Source organism: Tetrao urogallus, assembly GCF_951394365.1.
Source record: "Tetrao urogallus genome assembly, chromosome: 17".
Taxonomy (NCBI): Eukaryota; Metazoa; Chordata; class Aves; order Galliformes; family Phasianidae; genus Tetrao; species Tetrao urogallus.
In genome coordinates this window covers 8624744-8646139 of record NC_136830.1, presented here as the reverse complement: position 1 = coordinate 8646139, position 21396 = coordinate 8624744, and the positions used below count along the sequence as shown (strand labels likewise).

Genomic DNA, 21396 nt, shown 5'->3' with positions numbered 1-21396 from the left:
CAGTTCACATAATCATTCTTTGAATAGCAATGACTTGCTATTAACCTTCCAGTAATTTAATTTCTGTGATGTTTTTGATCTTGATGTTCTAAGTAATTCATGGCTACCCTTTTCTAAGGCATTAAATTGTTTTACATAGAAATCAAATAATTTTATTTTCCCTTTATGTAAGAAGACTGAGGTGTGGGAAGGTTAAAACCAAAAAGTCTGTATCCAAGACAGGCCCTGAAATGAAACTCCCTAGCTCTCAGTCTTCCACCTGAATAAAGAATGCAATTAAATTGGCAACTATTTCCTCAGCTCTCAGGTTTATCAGTGATGCAGTGAAAAAAAAAACTGTATTAGAAGAGCTGGGATGTCACTTTACCTGGACAACAATGACATTCACAGAAGAGATGTTCCATCTGCTGCAATAAGAATGCCATCTGTCCTTCCATTACGTGCATTTCACACAACAAAACAGGTTTCAAAGGGAAAACGGTATCTTTAAACAGTCCTTATTCATAGAACTGATTCATTATGATTTTGTAAATGTATAATATTGAGGACAGTGAAGGTCAGTGAAGACAGAGAAACTTTAATTTGTTGGACTTCTCCAAAAAAGAGGTCCTGGTAAGCTTTCAAAATCCAGTGTCATCAAATCCACTTCAATTTTTGTCTAAAAGGATTAAGTACTCTTAAAATACAGGAAAGATTATAGCTAAGAACTATTAAATATTTTTAGTACTGTACACATCCTGGGAAAAATATTTCTTTCTTTCACAGCTTTTTTTTGCATTTATTATTGCCAAGGTCACTTATCCTTGCATAATATTCAGTAACATTAAGTACCTTCTTGAATCTCAACTAATTGTTTTCACGAAGAGTTGAAGTTTTGCTAGCAATGTCTCCTGGCCAGTGTTCATTTTCTCCTGTTACTGGTTCTTTTTCCTCTTTTATCCTCTATTGAATACATGCCAAGCGCATGTGCAGCTTATGTTCCTTTTTGGCTAGTATGAAGCCTATTGCTTTATTGGTCCTGGAAATTGCCATAGAAAACATCAGAAACATAACTGGGGAATGCTTTATTAGTTGCTGACTTCTTCCAGGTGATACAAGGTATACAGGAATTGCTAGGCCACACACTGAACCAGCGACTGTGCACAAAGTGAGAAGGTGTGGCTAAGCCAGGGAGCACTGGTGCAGACAATGAGCCCAAATGACCAGAAGAGTTGGGCCCAGACCCTGGGGTCTGCCCCTCCTCACCCCCATTTAAGGGTTAGCAACTGAAAAAGTGTGCCTTTATTTGAAGATTGTGTCCTTTTTGAGGTTATCAGCCTCTGGAAAAGGTAAGCTGCTTTTGTCCATATTGCTTTCTAAACTCAATCATGTCTAACACCTTTACAAGCATGCTTCTATTCTGGTAGAAGGCACTACCAGGCCTTCCATTGTGTCACACAAGGTTATCTAGATGTGAACTGTTGAAGTGAATATGAAGAGAGATGAAGCTAGATAGCTTTTTGAGTGGCTGAAGATGGCAATTACCAGGCAAAGATGATTCGTTTGACATATTACACTGATTGAGAAATAATTTCAGATCTTCTGAGGATCAGGTTATTTTGTTTTCTATCCCCCTTCCCTCCCCCCAAATGTCAAACTATGCTATATAAAAATGTTGTCTGAAGAACGCTATTCAAGACTAGCTTAACCAAGGCAAGGATTTCTATCTTGAATAAGTTCTTAAGCATTTTTAGTAGCAGAAAGGAAACGGTCAAATCTGGGATCATTTCACAGCTAAGGAAATGAAACTTTAGAAGACAATTTCACCTAAAAAGGCATAATGCAAGGAAAGCATAAAGAGGATGTGAGCTGGTTGAGAGTTCTGAGTATAGGATCAGAGATTAAAGTTCTGTTTGCATCACAGATGTAAATAATTACATCCACTTTAAATTTCTCATAAAGAGAAAAAAAGAATAGGGAAAGAGTTGGCCCACAGAAATAGAGTACGTGAGTACTGTAAATGCCAGGGTTATACTGAGAACTAATGAAGGGAAAGAAATTCTATGCAGACTATAACAGCAGGTTTCTAATTAATTAACTGTTGTTACTTACATCTGTAAGGAAATTGTAATGAAGGCACTGATATACAGCATTTACTAAATAACTAATTCTAAAACTAAATACTTTTCCCCTTATGCTACTCGTTAGCCTATTTTACTTTATAAAACTCTAGAACTGTTTCCTGAAAAAAAGTTTGTTACTGATAACCTGATTTGGAAAACCCAGTTCTTATCTGCCACCAGTATCTAATATCAGAAAGGTAAAATGGGAAAACAGCTATTAGTCTTGGCTCGTGAGATACTTCGAATCAGCTGTCCTCAGAATTGTAGTCTGTCTTCTAAACTTTCACTAAGTTGGGATTGTAACAGGATTTGGAAGCTGCTTTTTATATGGCAGACTTCTTCTCACTTCAGAGCTTCTGTGAAACCTCTGCCTTCAACCAAAGGCAATGTTCCAAGGAGAGAGACAGCTCTCAGCTCAGCAGGTGTTGAATAATCTTTCACTCTGGGAGGTAACTCTTTTCTCCTCGTATAGAATAATCTCACGTTGTCACTGAATTGGTGTTGTACAGCCCTGATAATTCCCATCAGTGACTCCTGAGCTAAGATGAAATATTCAGATGCCTGCAGGGACACAGATGGAACAGTGGTGGTAGACCTGTCCTTGATCTCTAAGTGGCAGTATGATGTACAATTACATATCCTCTACTCTGGGGAATGTATTTTGAATTCTTAATAAGCAGTTTTTTATGTTTTGGTACCACCAAGAGCTAGTGCTGCTTACTGCTATAATATTTCTCTAAGCGGAAATGATGATTGTGATAAAATGCTTTCTATGTAACTCTCATTTTTAGTTAATTTTTTTTTAAACCTGTTGAACTGGCAGTCTGCCCACAAAAGACCATTATTTAGAAGCAAACTGTTAACTAGTTGCAGCTGCTGACACCAAAACTTCCAAGCAAGTGATATATGTCAAATTACTAGATAAAATGCATTTGAATTCAGCTTTTGTGAATAGTTCCACAGAGTAAGGAATATAGTACGTTAAAACATAAACATAGGTGAGAAGTAAATTCCCTTCAACTTCTACTGACATAATAGAAGTGAATACTTAAAAGGATTTTTAAAAACCCAACAAGAAAGCTCTTCCTGTGTCCAAGTTGAATTCTGAAGCGGCTGAAACACTTCAGAAGTACAACTGACTGAATGCATGTTGACTGTTCTTAACTTCACTAACTTCAAAATTTGCTACAAGCTGAAACATTCAAGAAAACAAGGCACACTTGCAATAGTAGACATAAACTAAAGCAGCAAATATTTAACCGTTAGTCTTCTATGATTCTTCATCCTTTGCTATTGCCAAAGTGAATATCTACTCCTAGCTATCAAAACTCTGACCTCACAGTCACAGAATTGCAGCTCAAATTTGTGCAGCCTGTTCAAAAAAGATCATAAAATATCAAACTATTAAGAAAAGATACTTAAGCTAAGTGAAAAAAGTTGTATCTTAAGAACCTCATGCCAAATAGGTGTTTGCATACAACATTATTTGTACTTTGCAAGTTTAAGCCTCAAATTCATATCTTAAAAACCTTTTTTGCAGAAGTTCCTAAACTGTGAAGTGGTTTCCCTGTTTAAACTGAAAATTCCTAAGTAAAATGAGACGATTGATAAGGTCCTGCATTAGATGTGACTAGAGGTACAGTAATCTGAAGTTTATAGCTATGAATAAAGTTCGGTACAGACTGAACAGCAAGGCTTATTACTGAAATATGGAGTTTTGAAAGAACTAAGAATAACCGCTGTAAAAAATAATAATTACTACTGATTGGTATTAAAAACAAATAAACTTGGTAATATTTATTTCTGTTAAGTTCTTGCTTCCTTGAAGTTTCTATTATGATCTACTATGATCTATTATAATCACAGGATGATACCTATCTGTCTGCACAGGTACGAGGCAGAATTCTTTAAAGGCAGAGAGATGAAAGAACACTGAAGTCATTTGTTTTCCCCTTTTGAATAATTAATTACTGAAAAATCCCCTACCTTCAGGTAACTTGGCCATCATGTCAAACACTTGATGTGCGTTCTTCCGACAGATGTCTTCTGGGTCATCCAAGAGTTCAGTGAGGGCAGGTATGACTGCATTTTGTATCAACCCTTGCCTATAAACATTGGAGAATAGATTTAACTAAGCATCATATAACTCAAATACTTGGCAGGTGCATAATCTCTAATTAAATATTATATTAAATATAAGTTGTTTTCATTGCTTCTATCTTGCAAAAACTTAGAAATTCTGTTTTTATTTCTCACAGAAACTTCTTTATTACTTCCTATACCATTAGGTAGGAATTATTCCTACCTGCCAACATTATGCATTGACACTATATAGAGAATTTCTGTTGTCTTCTCTCGGACAGTACTGTCGTGATGCAGCAGCAAGGTCTTCAAGTTCTCCAAGAAACCTGTGTGACACAACCATTGATTTTAGTATTTATAACTTCAGCACTAGTCTGATAGTGCAATGCTCATTTCTACCTCACAACTTCAAGTGCAAGCAGTCTGGTTTTTCATCTTGTCCTGAAGTTGAAATTCTCAGTGTGGTACTGCAAGTATAGCAGAAACTTAAAGCCAAAAATGCCCTGTTGTCAATTCTGAAGTGTATTCATATTAGAATAAAAATGTATATATCAACCCCACATAATTGTCTGATTTGACAGCTGATGAGAATAATGGAAAGTTCCCATTGAATTAACCTTGTGTTGGTTAATACTAGAAACAAGCTGCTGAATTCTGTACCTGATTATGTTCTAACCTTGCTAAGAGTTAGGAAGTTATATAACTCTAAAAACAAAGATATACTGATGTCAGTGGTGCTGTTACTGTTTTAGAAAAGCGGGTGTTTGCAGATTGACTACATTTCTGTAAACGTTAAGTCTCACAAGGGCTGTGTAAGAGCACAGAGCCTTACCTGCCATGTGCTGAAATAAACTTGGTTTGGCCGTAGAGAAAAGAAATTAGTTTTTTCTTTCTTTTGGAGAAGAAAAAACTAATGCTAACTGAACAACGATTACATTATTTTGTATGACTATTGGTGCCTCTTATGAAGAAAATGTGTGTGATAGTGACAAACCTAAAGACTACTTCATTTTTACATAACGATACTGTAAATACACAACTGACTACTAAAAAATGTTATGAACATAACCTTGCATGACTTTTTTTCCCCCCAACTGCGAATTTAAGATTATTCCTAATGTTAGGATATATATTAATTAAAAATAGTGAGCAGATGTAATCCTGAGAAGTACAAAAAAGCTGGTTATTTAGTTTTAATTTCTTATGAAGTTCCTGAGGCTTTTGTTACAGTCTCATTCTACAATTATCATGAGACTTCTGAGAAATATTCTGTGTAAAGCTCTGATGTTTTTGCTCTCCAGTAGTTATAGCTGAGTGTGCCGTGCTATCCACTGCTGAAGGAATGAATGGCAAAAAGTGACTTCATAGCCCTTGCAAATTAATTTTGGTTAATCACTAAATGAATCACTAGTCCACTGAGGTCGAGTGGTACTTTTATGTTTGAGGTACTCAACAAGATGCAGGTAGATACCTGTTGAATGAAGAAATATAAAAGGGGGTCGTTGTTGCTATTTTTTCATTCTCTATAGTTATAGTATCTCAGAAGGGCTTAAGTTGGAAGAGACCTTAAAGCCTACCCAGTCCCAACGCCCTGCCACTGGCTGCTTGCCAGCCACCAGATCAGGCTGCCCAGGGCCCCATCCAACTTTGCTTTGAAGGCCTCTAATTATGGGGCACTCACAGTTTCTTTAGACAGCACTGCCAGGGCCTCACTGCCCTCAGAATGAAGAATTTCCTCCTAATATCTAATTTAAATGTCCCCTCCTTTAGGGTAAAACCACTCCCTGTTCTTATCGCCATCTGCTCGTGTAAAAAGTCTCTCTCCTGTTTCAAAGCTTCCTTTAAGTCTTGGAAAGTGGCAAGGAGATCTCCCCAAAGCCTTGTCTTCTCCAGCCTGAACAAGCTCAGTTCCCTTAGCCTGTCTTTAAAGAGGTGTGGATTGTTCTTTTCTTTTTCTTTTTCTTTTTTTTTTTTTTGATAATGATAATATAATATTCTCTACTTTTTTACGGTTCAAAACAAGTAGAGATTAAAACCAGGATATCTTCCTGGCCATTTCTCTCTCATCAATTATACTGCAGGAGTAAAAACAGGACAACACAGTACAGCACATCCCTCTCTATCACCACCACTGTGTCAATGCTTATGGCAGCAAACCACTTACCTATTTGGACTGCCTGGTAGATATTTTCTGGGTCATGGACCAGATCACAGAGTGCCATCAATGCCCGTTGCTGAGTCAGCACCTCAGGAGATTGTATCTCTTTATTCAGTTTAGGCAGAGCTCTCCTCCCAAATGCAATAGGAGCTTTTGTTGGATCTACATCAGGGGGAAGCTTGGCTGAGATAAGAGTACTTGCCATTCCTGATTTGTCTGGGGAGGATTCTTATACTTAAAAAATACTGTAAAATGACTCTGCTTGGTGACAAATAACTGATGTACCAAAGCCACCACTATTAATTAGCATTAAAACTGAATGGTTCTGTCTCTTCAAAGCACAATTATAGCATGTGTGAGGTTTTAGGAAGCTGTGAAAGAAGAGGCTGGGATGGTTCATCAGATGAGCTGTTCTTTCTGGTTTGAGCTTCTACCGAATACTGTAAAATATCAAGAGAAGAAGCAAGGAGAAAGCTTAAAATTGTGAGAGAAGTGTTTTTTAAAGAGTTAAAACCCCTTTAGAATGTTCCATGCTACCGAAGGGACTCAAATTCTATCAAAAAGCCATTTTTCAGAAACACGGTCTTTCTAAAGGTTTGTAGTGGAAACCTGCCCTCGGAATTCGTTAATAATCCTGGAAAGAATCGCTGACCGCCCGCCGCCCTCAGCGCAGCAATGGAGCAGCCTGAAACCCTGGAAACTGCTCAACACAACAAAACACAGCTGCACGGAAAAAGAAAATCATATATATATAAAATCCTACTTAACAATAGCATCTGTTTCTTAAGAGCAAACCAAATGACCGTAAAATCACAGACGCCGCTCTCAGCCCGAGCCCCGGTTGTTGCTCTACGGCGCCTGCGCGCCCGCGTTCTGGTTACCACAGCAACCCGCCCTTTGCGTAAGCCTAGCTCTGTGAATAAAAACTGCGCGGCTCCGCGCTCCTTTCCTCTACTGTTTCCAGCTTTGCGTCAATAGCGTAATCAGCGCGTTCGGCGGTGGTTGTTGAAAGGCAGTGGCGTCCGCGGCGTGGTTGGTGAATCGGAATGTGTGGCCGCTACTAGCGTGGGGCGAGGGGAGTTGAGCGGCGAGCGGCGCTTGGTGGGTCCGCTTGTGAGGAAAGGGCGGGAATCGCTGCCGTGTGGGGGCCCACGCCAACTGCCTTCTCTGTAAAGGACCTAATGTAGTAAAACACTGGAATAGATTCTGGTTTGTTGATTACCAAGATCCACAGAAGAAAAGTACTGCTTTAAAAAATATCCTCGGGAAAGGGTGCTTTTTTTTCCTTTTTTTTTTTTTTTCTTTTTTTTATAAGAACAAATTGATTGAAGTAGAAGTTAGTTTCCTTGAATGAATTAGATATTTACAAACCAAAGACTTTTGAAATTTCACCATTTCTATAGAAGAACGTGAACTTTTCTCCACGTAGATGGCACACGCGAAGGTTAAAACTTTCTCACGTCCCTCAGCTTTAACTCATCCTTTTTTCACCACACCTTGGTATAGTGATTTTAATCAGTGGTCATGGCATTAAGTGATTTTATGCAGAGTTGAAGCCTTCAATCTTTTGTCTGTGGCTGATGCTGTTGATGGGAGCAGTGTGATGCCATGGAGACTTGAGACTGAGCTCTGTGGGAAGAGAGAACCTGGATCTCAGTGCCTATAATTCTCAGCACTTTCAGCAGCTTTGTGTTTCTTAAATCACTGGCTTGTCTCCCCTGACTTTGCAGCTAATTTGTTGGTTTGGTAATTGTGTGTTTGCGAGAGAAATTTCGTTGAAATACACCAAAGGAAAATGGCCTGTTGATTTTAAAACACTTCTCCTTGTTTACCTTGGTCCTCCTGGACTTTGGATTCACTGAGATGGTTAAATTGATTATTTTTTCCTGGCTTAGTTTGTGAAAGAGCTCCAGGAGACGAGCAGTGAGTCATGCTGTGCACTCAGGACAGATTGGTACACGCTGAGGATGTGCTGTGCCAGAACAAGGAGAAAATGGAGCAAATCCAGTGTGTGCGATGCTGCTACCAACCAGGAGGGTTTCTTTTTTTGCTTTCAGAACTGTTATTTTGGAGCACATCACGAAGCGGATCCAGGTTTGGATCAGCAGTCAGGAGTATGATTGATAGAACTGTGTATATGGTTAAAAATAAACACTGTCATCTTTGGTCCTCAGTGACACATCGGCTGTAAATTTGGGTATTTTGTTTGTTTGTTTGTTTGCTTTCAGTGTGGATCGAATCACATGAGTGCCTGAAGTGATCCCTCACAGAAGAAATTCCTCACAAAAGAGAATAAAATGGTAATTCTAAGTAGTGGTCTGGTAGTTTTGTTGACCTTTATTCTTTGCTTATGGTTGCAAAACAACTGTAGGGTTTTTGTTATATGCTGCACACTTTCTTTTTTTCTTATTTACTTGTCCTTTAATTTTTTTTTAAATGGGAGACTTTTGTCTCCTGGATGTTAAGAAGTCCAAGCCTGTTGCAGCATTATGGAAATACGATTACTTGAATGTGAGAGCTTTTATTTTTTTCCTGAAATTTGGAAGTTTATATCCAAGTGAAATGAACAGCAAAACCTTTTAGCATCCTAAATGCAGTCTAAACTAAGTTGATTAACAACACTTAGGCAATATGGAAGAGCAATGGGATTTTTTATTCTTTATTATCTTTATTGTTTGCTATGCTATCAGTCAAGATTGGTAATTACTAGAGACGTTTATGTGATTCAAAATGGCTCGTAGTTGCATGCACATCCTGACTCTAAGGCTGGAATGAAAGAAAGCTGAAATTCTGGGGCTGGAAGGGAGCAAAACAAAACCTCTGGAGGTTTTTTTTTCTTTATAGTTGCTAATGTGCATAATATTAAAGGAGTCTGCATGGCCACTATAACAGGTTTGTTCTTCTAAAACCAGAGCCCTGCGTATGGTTAAATTACTCCATTCCAACCCCGCCTTCTCAGTCCGTGAGAGGAGGAGAGGAAGGGAACTGTTGCAAGCCTGTTGCCATGGGCACGCGGCTGCAGGCGGCTCGTGTGGCTGGGATCCTGCCGCATCTGCACTGCACGGTGAGTCCTTCCTTGTGTTTGCTGCGTGAGGATTGCTCTCGTTAGATTCTTCTGAATGCCAGTAAGAAACTGGTGCCTTACAAAGAGTTCCCTCTCAATAACCCACAACCCTTCTTTTCATAACGAAATCAATGCTTCTCAAGTGAGATATCTTGATTCGCTTGTAATTTTCCTGTGAACACTGTTCTTCCGTGTCAGACTAACTACTGATTTTGTTCCTTATGAGCTGACGTTGAGTGAAAGTTTGATGTTGTGCCAAGAAATATGGCAACTTTGTTGTTTCTCCTTTCCCCTTCTGACCTAATGGAATCTGATATGCCCTAACATTAATAAACATGCTTTATGTAGTAGCATTTAAAATAGTGAGGTGTGGGCTTTTTAAATTAAGCACTACAAAGTCATTTGAGGACTAAACTATAGCAGTTGTGTTGAATTAAGTGAACAGTTCTCTGTCCTCCTCCAGAATTACTCAGTGCTTTTCTACTTAGAAAAAGCCACTATTTCTTTCTATATTTCTGCAGACAGAAATCATCCTTTTTCATGAGAAACATGTTTTCTTTAACATGAAGTCAAAGAGCTGCCAGTTGTACTAGGAGGAAACAAGTCCAAAAGGACTGTTCATTTTTTGTTTTTGATGTTTTTCCTGTGTTGAGACAATTCCTCAATATTTTGTCTCACTTTGCATGTTTTCTATCTGGCAGAACTGACCTGAGTTTGGAGGATGAAGTCCAACCCAAAGCATATGATTCCCCCAGTGAGCAGGGACAGAATAATCTCCCAGTTTCCTAAGGTAAGAGTTCTTCATCACTTTGCTCAGAGGATGTATCACCTGCCATGTCTTTCCCTTGTGCTAATAGTATTTTGGTTTGATGTATATTTGATGTCCTCTGTTAAAACTGCAAATTGTTTAAGTATTTATTTCAGAGGTGAATGTGACCTTGTTTTCCCATTCGGTGCTGGTGCACTTAATAATAAACCAGGTTTCTTCCTCTAACCTTAACAGAAAGTGACTTTTGCAACCGAAGTGTTACCTTACAATATCTGTTCTTTTAGCCAAACATTAATAATTACCACACTTACAGAGTTCCTACACTGAGAGGAAATTAGAACCATGGCTGTTATTTAATATTCAGAAAGACTAATTAGGTCTATGTGGAGTTTTCACTTGAAGAATTTGAAGCAATTTTAATCTTCTGTGTGAGTAGGAAACTTAGTCATACTGTAGATCAAACGTAGAAGGCACTGTAGGAAAACTGATAGTGAAGATCATCTTACCCCCAAAGAGTTTTATCCTTGAAGTAGAATGGAATGGTTAGGGGCAGGTAAGGACAAAGAATTGCCATTCTGTGTTTAATTTTGTTCAAAGCACTCTTTTGAGAGGATTTTGCACTTCTTTCATTCTCAATCTCAACCTCCTATTTTGCTTTTAATTTTATGAAAAGTGTCACTGTTATTTTAAGTAAATATGAGGCAAAACATGCTTTCCTTGTTTGTAGCCTGCTAAGCTTAATGGAAAATTAGCAATAAAATCAGTGCTTCTCACAAGTAAGAGATCTAAAAGACTTGTAGTCCAAATGATTTTCTAGTGATGCGTTCCCACTTGTGTTCTTCTTGAATGTCTTAGATTATTGGAATTATTTAAGATAATTAATATTGTACAAACTGATTGACAAATATATTTACTGTGGAAGTTCATTAGGGCTCTGATACTTGGTGGAGCTGTACAAACATACCTGTGCATCAGCCTTACTGCCTTCTAACCCAGACTGTCCCTTTTCATGAGCTGGAGTATCTCTGTGCTTCACAAGCTTTTTGAAGTAATCTCCTTTTCTATCTCACCTTGCTGATTTGGCTTGTTGACAAGTAGGCATTATGGACTTTATCTCAGTAGCTGTTCTCTTGTGTCTCCAGTGGTACACTCCTGAGGCCTGTCTGCAGATCAAAGACCACTTCCACGCACAGCTCAGGACTGCCTGTCAGCACAGCACTGGAACAGCTGGGCAAGTTTCTAATAACCCAAGTGTGCAATGAGACACAAATGTTTTAACCTCTTTATAGCCTGACTCCTCCATAAGCTTTTCCCGATTCCACGTGTTGAGCCTTCCACTGTGACTGAAATCAGCTTAACCTGTCTCCATGGTTCTTCTATACCATTTCACAGTAAATGAATGAAATACTGCTTCTTTATATGTTTTGAAGATCTTTTTCTTCCTGGCTTAAGTGAAGTCAAAGAAACAGAATTGTTACTTAGTAACAGATAGCTTAGTTTAAAGGATTAACCAACTGTTTAAAATTAGTGCTGAATTTTGGCCATGCAAGTCAGCATGAAAAGCAAGTCCTAGAGCATTTGCAAGGACAAGAACAGATGTACTGGCATTACTAGAGAGTACAAAAGGACTGCATACTGAGTGTACCAAGTAAGAACTAGATAAAGGCTTTGGAGCAGATATAAACACAGCAGTTTTAAGTTGCCTGTAGCACATAAGAATCTAGCTTTAATATTTTAAAAGTATCCATGCTGAGAAGTTGTCTTAAATGTTTCCTTAAAACAGGAGCAAAATTCTGGACTAAAATTCTAATGAAAAATAAATCTTGAATTCTAATGTTCTTTAAATTTTTTTCTAGTCATCTCTCTCCCAGAACACACACCTGTAGTAGATTTAGTTTGCAGTGAGTTAAACCAGATATAAGCAGATACAGCATTCAATACAAGACTGAATCTTTTGTTTAAAAAGCCATTCTTTGATACAGAACAATATTAAACCTCCTAAGCCATTTTTGTAGCATGTGCAGGGGAGATGTCAATCCAAGTTTCAGTCAACAAATACTGTACACTCATTTATCCACCTGTATCTCCTGACAGATATGCTACATTTCAATTTTAAGAGTGCAGGTGAGTCACCTCCAGCCCATCTGCTGTATTCTCCAGGAGAACCCAGAGCAAAGAGGATTATTTGCATGAGGCAAGCTTCAGATTAATGTTATTTCAGGTAGTCAGAAAATGTATTGGCTCTGACCATTATTTTTTCCCAGAGACAGATTCTGCAATGGGTTTTATTATCAGCAAATTATTTTATTATCAGCAATTCCATATTTGTGCACTTAAGGTTTGATTCTATACTATTTAAGTCAATGAAAAACTCATAATTAATTTTAGTGGCAGAAAAATATAAACTTGTACTTTTGAAGAGCTCTATGGATGTAGATGCTATATGGTCTTAAGTGCAAACTGCCAAGTGTATAATCTTTCCTTGAAAGCATTTCTAATAAGGTCTTTCTGCCCCATAGAAATTATATGCAAAGTAAGAAATGGCTAATTCTGCTCTGGAGTTTTTGATCTTTTTCTTTCTTACTATTTAAGACTCTGATCCTTCTGCAGCATTGTGGCATTCAAGTAAACTGGAGTTGCAGATGTATTAATCACTTGCAACTTAAGGATCTACATCAGAATTGCTGCAGTGACAATATTGAAATTACTACTAAAAGCATGAAATATTTTGAATATTCCTAACAGGCTGAAAATATCCAAAGTGGTTGTGGTAGGAGACGTCTATGTTGGGAAAACGAGCCTCATCCACAGGTATGGTGTATTGCAGCAGATGGATTGGTTCAGTTCTTTTCCAAGCTGAAAGCGTAGCACTTGTTGCAGTAAAGCTTTCAGGAATCTGAACTGAATATATATTCAATCAAATATGATATAGCGCAGTATTTGCCAGACCTTGCAAATTTGGTGGACAGAGCTCTGAATTTCTGTAGCTTGTGATTGCATTCTGTCTGTTTGCATTTTCAATTATTTCTGTGTTCCAAAGGAATCTTGCTGGCTATTAATCTCATTAATAACCACATGTTCCTTTTGTATTTGTGACTCAAAATATATTATTTTGTAACTAAAAATTTGATGCTGCCTCTCCTAGACAGTGCAAAGAAATTGTTTTGATTCTTATTTCATCCTGAGGACTTGCTGGATGTATGTACTTTCCAGTTTGTTATTCACTATTTTTTAAATTTTTTGATGTCTCAATGTTTTTATAAATGCTTCTGCGCAATGTAACTGCTCCACTATTAGTTCTTTTCTGTATAGTTTATCTTAGTGTTACTTTGCAGCTATTTGTAGCCACGAGTTACTAAAACTTCATCCTTGCCCCCTCCTTCATTGCAGGTTCTGTAGGGATCATTTTGAACGAGATTACAAGGCGACCATTGGGGTGGATTTTGAAATTGAACGTTTTGAAATAGTTGGCATACCATATAATCTCCAGATGTAAGTTGAAACGTGGCTTAAGTTCCACATGCAATACAATCTCAGAAGAGTTTAAGTTGCTACAGGCTCTGGTAGTACAAAGATATATATTAAAAAAAAAAACAAACAACCAATAGCATAATATGGATCTGAAAAATAGGTTATGCACCTGCACTTGCAATTTTAATGAAATAAATGAATAAGTAAAACCTCTAATTTCCTCTTGGATCTCACATTCCTGGAAACATTAGAATTTTGTCAATGGAAATTCATTTTGGAAGTCTTGCACTATTTGCAGTACTTTTTTACTCAAGCTTCTTGGAAGAGGAGCAGAAGCTTTTGCAACTCGTTTTGTTGGGTGCTAGTGTTGTATTACTCTGCCTTTTGGGTTTAGTAGGCTTTGTGAGCACAGAACTTGACCTTTCTGAAGGGGGTTGGGGGGTTCCCGCAGTAATTGAAGTCAATTTTATGGACTCTGATTATTTCAGCATCTCCTAATTGCAAAATAAATGTCATTCCCTAAATCACAAAAAGATCTAAGCAACGTTTCTGATTTTTAGTTATGTTTATCAGCTTAGTGGGAATCCTGGCCTTCTCACACCTGCTTTGGTTCCACTGGAGAATGTCCTTTGCTATCTTACCTGGCTAACTGTATTGTTCTATAATGTGCAGTATTTAATTATCTGTGCTACAGCATGATCAGAGCAGAGATACGATTCATTGGATGAAGCATTTTAGTGCATGAATCTTAAGAAACTTCTTGCTTAGGAACACATTTTCTCTGAAATATCAGTGCCTAGAGATGTAAACAGATGGCTAGTGAGATTTACTGAAAAACACACAAATTATTTCCTATCCATTTCGCTGCCATTTTGTTTTTGAAAATTCTATTCAGTGCTGCCTTTCTGGAGTTTGAATGCCTTTAAAATCTGCACTGATATGTCAGTATGAAACAATAAGGTTCATGGGCTGCTAAACTTGAGGTTGTGTTGTCTTCAGACTCCTTGGTGGGGATGTAGAACATTTCCATACGATAAGCACTGGTGCCCCCTCTTGCTGAGAGATTTCTGTACAAGCTACGTCTGCAAGTAGTGGCAGTGCTGTGCTGTAACAAAGTCCCAGACCTCTGTAGTATTGGCTGTAGGTGGGAGAACTGTCTATCATCTTCATGGATAAGCAGTTCTTTCTTTCCTTTTTCAGTTTTATTTATTTACTTGCTTATTTATTCTTTAATGGAATTGTGAATGCATTGGTATCAAAGTATCAGTTGCAAGACTTCAGCATGAGCAGATGTATGATTTGTCTGGTACTAGTGCAGAAAATGCATTTTCAAAATTAGATTGCCATGGAAAGATATAAATGTGATGTAGATGAAGTTGAGATGTTTGAAGAAAAGAGTATTACAATACAGAATACAAATGTTTGAATTGTGTCTCAAAGAACAGTCTCCAAAATGACCAGTTAAAAAAATTCACTCTGGATAAAACCAGAACTGGAATGGCTTAATTAAGTAATAGAGCTTTACTTGTATTTCTATCAGAAGTTAATGAATAACATGTTCCAGATGGAGAAGAGTGTAATACCACAGAAGTGCTACCAACTTGTACCAGTCTGTTGCTTCATTAGTATGTTTGCTCAGGTTACGCTTGATTTCATCAACCTGAAGTTTCTTTTTTTCCCCCATTGCACAGATGGGACACAGCAGGTCAGGAAAAGTTCAAGTGCATTGCATCTGCTTATTACAGAGGAGCAGAGGGTGAGATCAATATTAATTTGATACTGCCTGTAACAGGAGATTGTATATACACCTATATATGCTCCTTGGAAAGACACATGTAGATACATGCAAGGGAATGGCATTTTCGTTACTGGGAAGAGGGAGAGACTGAAAATCTCATGAATGCATTTGTTGCAAGCTTGTTGTTGCAAGTTGTGATGATGAAGTGATTAAAAATTGCTACCTGTGTCTTGGGAAGGGTGGGGGATCAGCTTAACAGTGTCTCCTAAGTCCTCCATGTTAAATCCACTGTTGTACTGTATGTGTGTTATTTCTGTTTAACAAGATGAGTTAAACTGGAGAGATTTCTGATACGCTTTTAAACTTAATTACTTTTTTCCTGTCCTTTCATTACAGTTATAATAACAGTGTTTGATCTAGCTAATATCCAGACTTTGGATCACACCAAGTAAGTTTCCTTATTTTGGCTTAGCTTTTACAGCTTTCACAGAAGGTTTAATTGCATTGCAGTCTGCAGTTGCTGAGAACTTGCTGAATCCTGAGAGTGTTATATACCTACACAGACCTTGCATTTTTAATTCAAGATGTATTAGTTCAGTACTTAAAATGGTTTGTTTATAGCAGCACACCAGCTGATGTGAGTAAACTTGCTTCACTTTAAGCACAGGCAGCAAAACACTGTGAATCTGTGATCCACACTGCTGTCACCAGGCTGAGAGCTGACATGTTCTATCATGCTGTTATGACAGTAAAGCAGATACGTGTCTTTCCACAGCTTGTACTTTGTCTTATTCAAATGTGTACTGGGGTCTTTCCTCAGACTACTGCTGTGGCATTTAATGCATCCACAAAGGACTTCATAAAATTACATATATATTTGTGTGTGTGTATCTGCTTGAATGAAGATAACTGAAACATTTGAACCTGATTTCTGCCCCCGCACACTCTTCCCTCCTTGCCTTGTGCTGGATGACTCCAGAGGAACTTGGTTGCCAGAGTAACAAAAATATACAAGCTTATGAGACGAGTCATGCAACTGGGGGAGATGCTTTACAATCTTACTGAAGAAGTTACTACACTCTTCTTTTCTCCCTTTGTTGCCTAATCTGTTATGTTGTTTATAATTTTTTCTTCTGCTTCTTTTTTTTCATTATCACTGTAAAAATTTTGCCTTTTCCATTATACTGAGTATTATTATACTCGTCTCTGAGTATTAATATTATTGTAGAATTTATACTCTACTGTGAGCATGTTTCCACTTTTCAGTAGTGGAAGGCGTGCATTCAGTGGAGTTGGAATAGCTCCTGTTCCCTTGCTGTCTCAAAAAAAAAAAAAAAAAAAAAAAAAAAAAAAAAGACAAAAAAAAGGCCTTTGGCACTCTTGCATCAGCTCATTCTCTGGCTTTTCTTGTTACCCTGTTATGTGTCTCTGTCTCAATTATTCCATACTGCCTCTGACTGATTTTCTCATCTCTCTTCTGCTTTTCAGACAGTGGCTGGAAGATGCTTTGAGAGAAAATGAGCCAAATTCCATCTTCATCTTTCTGGTTGGAACAAAAAAAGATTTGGTGGTGAGCAAATGGCAAGATACTGATATGACTGATCACAGATAGCAAATGAATGGGAAAATGAGGTGCAAGAAAGAAAACTGTATTAAAGGGGGAAGAAGTCTTAAAGAAGAGATAAGAGAAATTAAAAAAAACAACAACAGGAGGTGTGGAGAGAAAACTTTATATTTAAGCATATTAAGAATAGATTGAGTAGAAAAAAAGGATCTGAGACAGAAGTAAGAAGGACTAAACAGCAACAAAAAAAATCATTATGATTACTCAGTCCTGTGACTTTCTGCTAAAGGCAAGTGATTGTACAAGAATTTGAAGACCAATGACTGTGCTGTTTTCTTTATTGCTCTGTACCATGCTGCATAGCTAGGTACAATTGTTGCCCTTGTTACTTTGCTTCATGTAACAGAAGGTAGATGGGGGCTTCCAATCTAAAAACAATGTTAAGTAATTTATTTTCCAAGCATCTGAATGCTTCAGCTGTCTGCTTGCAGGAGTTCCCAGGGAAGGACAGAAATACTACAGTGAGAACAGGAACCATCCCACTGTAGGTGCTAGCACTACTTCTGTGTTATTACCAGCATGCTTCTTACATTAAAGGTATTCCTTGGTTTTTACTTAGTCAGATGCTGTTTGTGAAAGGACAGAGCTGGATGCTATCCGCTTTGCCAATGACATGCAGGCAGAATACTGGTCAGTTTCAGCCAAAACAGGTAAGTTACTGCAAAAGATATAAAAATAATGTAACCAAAGAGGCTAATGTTAAAGTGGAAGGATGCTGAAGTTCCTTATACCTTTATTTCAGTGTATTTTTAAAGATCCTGCTGCATTTTACTGCTTTCAAGACTTCATATTGATCAGTGGTTGATTTTCAGTTAAGCATCTGCACGTGTACTTTCACTGTTGTGTTTACAGAAAGGTGTGCTTAAGCAACTGCAGTGTCTAAGCATGTTTAATTCATGGATAATTACTTAAAGACATGTATGCACTTCTACTTGATTAGGAATGAAAATATTGTGCCACAAACCGAAACCTCCTTGTTGCTGAGTTTAAAACAAACAAAAAACCAACCAAACAAAGGGTGCATTATTCTAGAGTAGGGAAAAAAGGGAATTTCTCCCTGCAGTGATGAGAAGACAGGTTGGTGGAGATGCCTGATCCTTCCCAGTATTAAGCAGTGGTCTGTTCACAGGTGTGCTTGTTCGTACCTGATCAGGCACTGATGTGCAGTTGCAAAAATGCATCCTTTTTGTTCTGTTTCCTAGGGGAAAATGTCAAAGAGTTCTTTTCCCGAGTTGCTGCCTTGGCCTTTGAACAGTCCATGATGAGGGAGCTGGAGAAAACCACGGGGCACATGGCTCAAATTGGGACAGGAGACCTCATCAGTACGTTGAGTTTTGCTTGTCTGTATTTTGCATCAAGGACTGGGGAGGTTTTTTGAGCACTGAAGCCTGTCTCACACAACTGCAAGCATATTAACTGCAGTGTCTTTTGAGGGGCTTCATTCAGCTCTTACTACCTTTAATATTGGGTGATGTTATTTTTCTTATGAACTGAGTTTATAACTTTTTGGCTTCTACAGGGCTGGAACAGAACCTGATGGAAATCTCAGAAGGCAAAGCTCAAGAAAGCTCAAGTTGCTGCTGATTTTCAACTCTGCAAATGCCACATTGCTCTGTAGTCCAACATACAGCACCTGCAACAACAAAAGCTCTAAAATCAGAAGTAAAAATTTGCATTTTTAGAAATGAGGGAGAAAAATGTTATTCAAACTATCTTTCTGAGGGCTCTCTTGTTGTTGAAGACTTGCTTGTGCTGGATGGTATTGTTACATGAACTTTTCTCTGTGTAGTGGAAATATGACATCCTTGTCTCAGCACAAGAAGACATTGCCAGCACCGTGTGCTCATCTGTCTGCCAGAAAAACTTGTAGTCAAAAGTTATGTAACTTTATCATGTTGGGTTTTGATAATTCTCTAGAAATCTTGATTACTGAAGTTGCATCCTCATGGGAACAGAACAAATGGCAGTTCAGAGAAAAGGGTGCTGAGAGCGGCCTGTCAGAATCTAAAGGGAGCAATATGGGAAAGGGCACAGAGTCTTCAACAGGTCTCAGTGGGTTCAAATTAAGAGGGGAGATTTAGATCGGCTATAAGGAAAAAGTTTTCTGCAGCAAGGGCAGTGAGGTACTGTCACAGGTTGCTCAGTGAGGTGGTGGTGCTCTGCTCCTGAAGACGTTCAAGGTTTAAACGTCATCTAGCCCAATTCAAACAGTTCTATAATTCTGAGCTAAAAATATTCTAGATTCTCAACCATTTATTTCATCAAAAATTGTCTTGGAAAAGTGAGTGGAAAGGTGGCTTGCAGCCTTTTAATTACTTCTGTTTTTCCGTGGCTTGTGATGTAAGCTAGAGCAATTACAAATAATGTAATAGAGATCTAGGATCTTTTTTTTTTTTTTTTTTTTTTTCTCTTTTGCAATTGATTCTGTTGGCAAGGTCAACAATGTAGCATTTGGTAAAGAAGATGAATATGTGGGTATGTAAGGAGTCTGACTGTGGAATATCCTGACCTGCATCTCTTTCACAGGATGATGAATACACGCTCCACTTGTACTGTGTCTGATACTGAGTGGGCACCAGAGCCACAATCTTTGTGCTAACTGAGCTTGAATGAGGGTAGAAAAAGACATTTCACTCTACTGCTGTGTATGCATGCATATAAAACGTGTTGCATTTCTGTGATGCTTTTCAGAAGCAATTTTACAAGCCATTAGAGCCACATGACCATTGCTTCATACTGTGCTGTGAGTGCATGAGTACTGCTAACCTCATATTACTGGTAGAAGCTCTTAAAAATAGTATTAAAATCCTTTGTTTGCACATGGAAAATTGTCTATGAACTGATTTGAAACTCAGAATTTTGTGCATTGTTATCATCCATTTATTCTCAGTTTGTTTCCTTGTTAAAGATGTTATTGTAAGAGGAAATAATTCATATAGTAGTTATTCTAAAGATGTGCTTCAAGGCTGTTTGCTACCATGATGAACAGGCTCGAGCCTGCATTTCTGACCAAATTGTGCTTGCATCTATATATTTTTTGGACATAAGCAGTCCTGTTATGCAGTTTGAGCAATCCTGAAGTGTGTCAGAGAAGAAAACTCGGACACAATACCAGTTACTGTCATTTGAAGGACAGTAACTGACCTGTAGGGTGGACAAGTTCAGTGTGGCTGCAGCAGCAGTCCTTCTGCTGAGTATTATCTATACCCATGGTGCATCCTTGTAGTTTCACGTGGCTGTTACTGAGCAGTTACTGGTCTGCCTCTTTCCTAGGAGCACTGATAACGGTCCTGGAGGTCAAAAGGCAGGTTTTGCAGGATGTCTTCCTGTCTATGCTAGGTAGGTGCTAGGTTTCAGTGCAGACACAGGGTTGGTACCTACAGTGTAAAATGAATCAGAAGTAAATTATATATATATATATATTATATAATATATATATATATATATAATTTTTGAAGTAAATAAAGAAAATAAATCACAGACTCTTGTTGCTGACCGTAATTCTCGTACAAAATCAGAGATATAATCTCTTTAGCAATGTTGTTTTGAAAATCAACTGGGACAGTTTTCCTAATGATTAAGTACACTGCTTGAGGTCATTAGTGGTTTATATCTTCCGTAGTTCCAAAAACTTTACCCAAAACTGCACTAGTTTGTTAGTCAGCAGCTAGCCTCTGGAGATGGCCTGATTCCATTCAAGCTGTGAAGGATGCTTTGAGACCTTTTTTAAGCCCCTGTGAGGCTGCCCCTGCAAAGTATAAATAATTGATCATCGAAAATGAATCTTAGATCTTACAATTGAGGGATTGCTTAGGAAAGCACAAAGGGAAACCTAACCTTGGGTGGGAAAAGAAATATCAGATTGCAAGTTCTTAAATGTTTTTATCTTGTTTATGTTGCATCTATGCTTGTTGATCCATTTTATCAGCAATTTCAATTTGCTTTGGAAAGCCTTCAAATTGTGGAAAGCAGTGTCAGAACAATTCTGTTAATTCTGAATGTAGGCAAGCTAAAACCTAATTTTTTTTTTACCAGGTGAAGCCTTCATAGTGTTGATGGCACCAGTTTCAGAACCATTTCCTGTGGAGTTTGTAGATAAGAAATCAGAGAATGTGAAATTCATAATGAGTGTGAAGCAGAATGAAAGAGCAGATGTAATTATCTCCGCAAAGATGGACTAGTGTTATGCTGGTTCGTGCCTTTCATAATACAGGTTAATCAGCTAATGAGTTTCTATTTAAATAAGTACGTATATCTGAGGAAAAACAACTGGTAACAAATCAAGAGCCATTCAAGAAAGAGTCACCAGGCAGGTAAATCTCATTTTTACTGTAAAAACCTTTTGTTTTCATCCTTAGTGATATTATTTCTCCCTTCGAGTGCTGATG

General features: G+C 38.0%; 2 protein-coding genes across 2 annotated transcripts in view; one reads left to right on the top strand and one right to left on the bottom strand.

Annotated features, from left to right (window-relative positions):
* Positions 1–6547, bottom strand: part of RSPH14 (radial spoke head 14 homolog) — a gene marked incomplete at both ends in the record, with an annotated part of 68170 nt that extends 61623 nt beyond the window's left edge. The window contains 3 exons of the mRNA XM_079543977.1: positions 4089–4207; positions 4408–4510; positions 6349–6547. Of these exons, the coding sequence (XP_079400103.1) occupies positions 4089–4207; positions 4408–4510; positions 6349–6547 (421 nt within the window). The remainder of the gene's footprint in view (positions 1–4088; positions 4208–4407; positions 4511–6348) is intronic.
* Positions 6548–10127: 3580 nt separating this feature from the next.
* On the top strand, positions 10128–18592 carry RAB36 (RAB36, member RAS oncogene family; the record flags this gene model as incomplete). Its single annotated transcript, XM_079543993.1, has 10 exons — positions 10128–10196; positions 11318–11406; positions 12921–12986; positions 13566–13667; positions 15338–15402; positions 15781–15832; positions 16873–16954; positions 17568–17658; positions 18211–18330; positions 18528–18592. 10 exons carry the CDS (start codon positions 10128–10130, stop codon positions 18590–18592), a joined length of 801 nt encoding a protein of 266 aa, XP_079400119.1.
* Positions 18593–21396: the final 2804 nt, after the last annotated feature.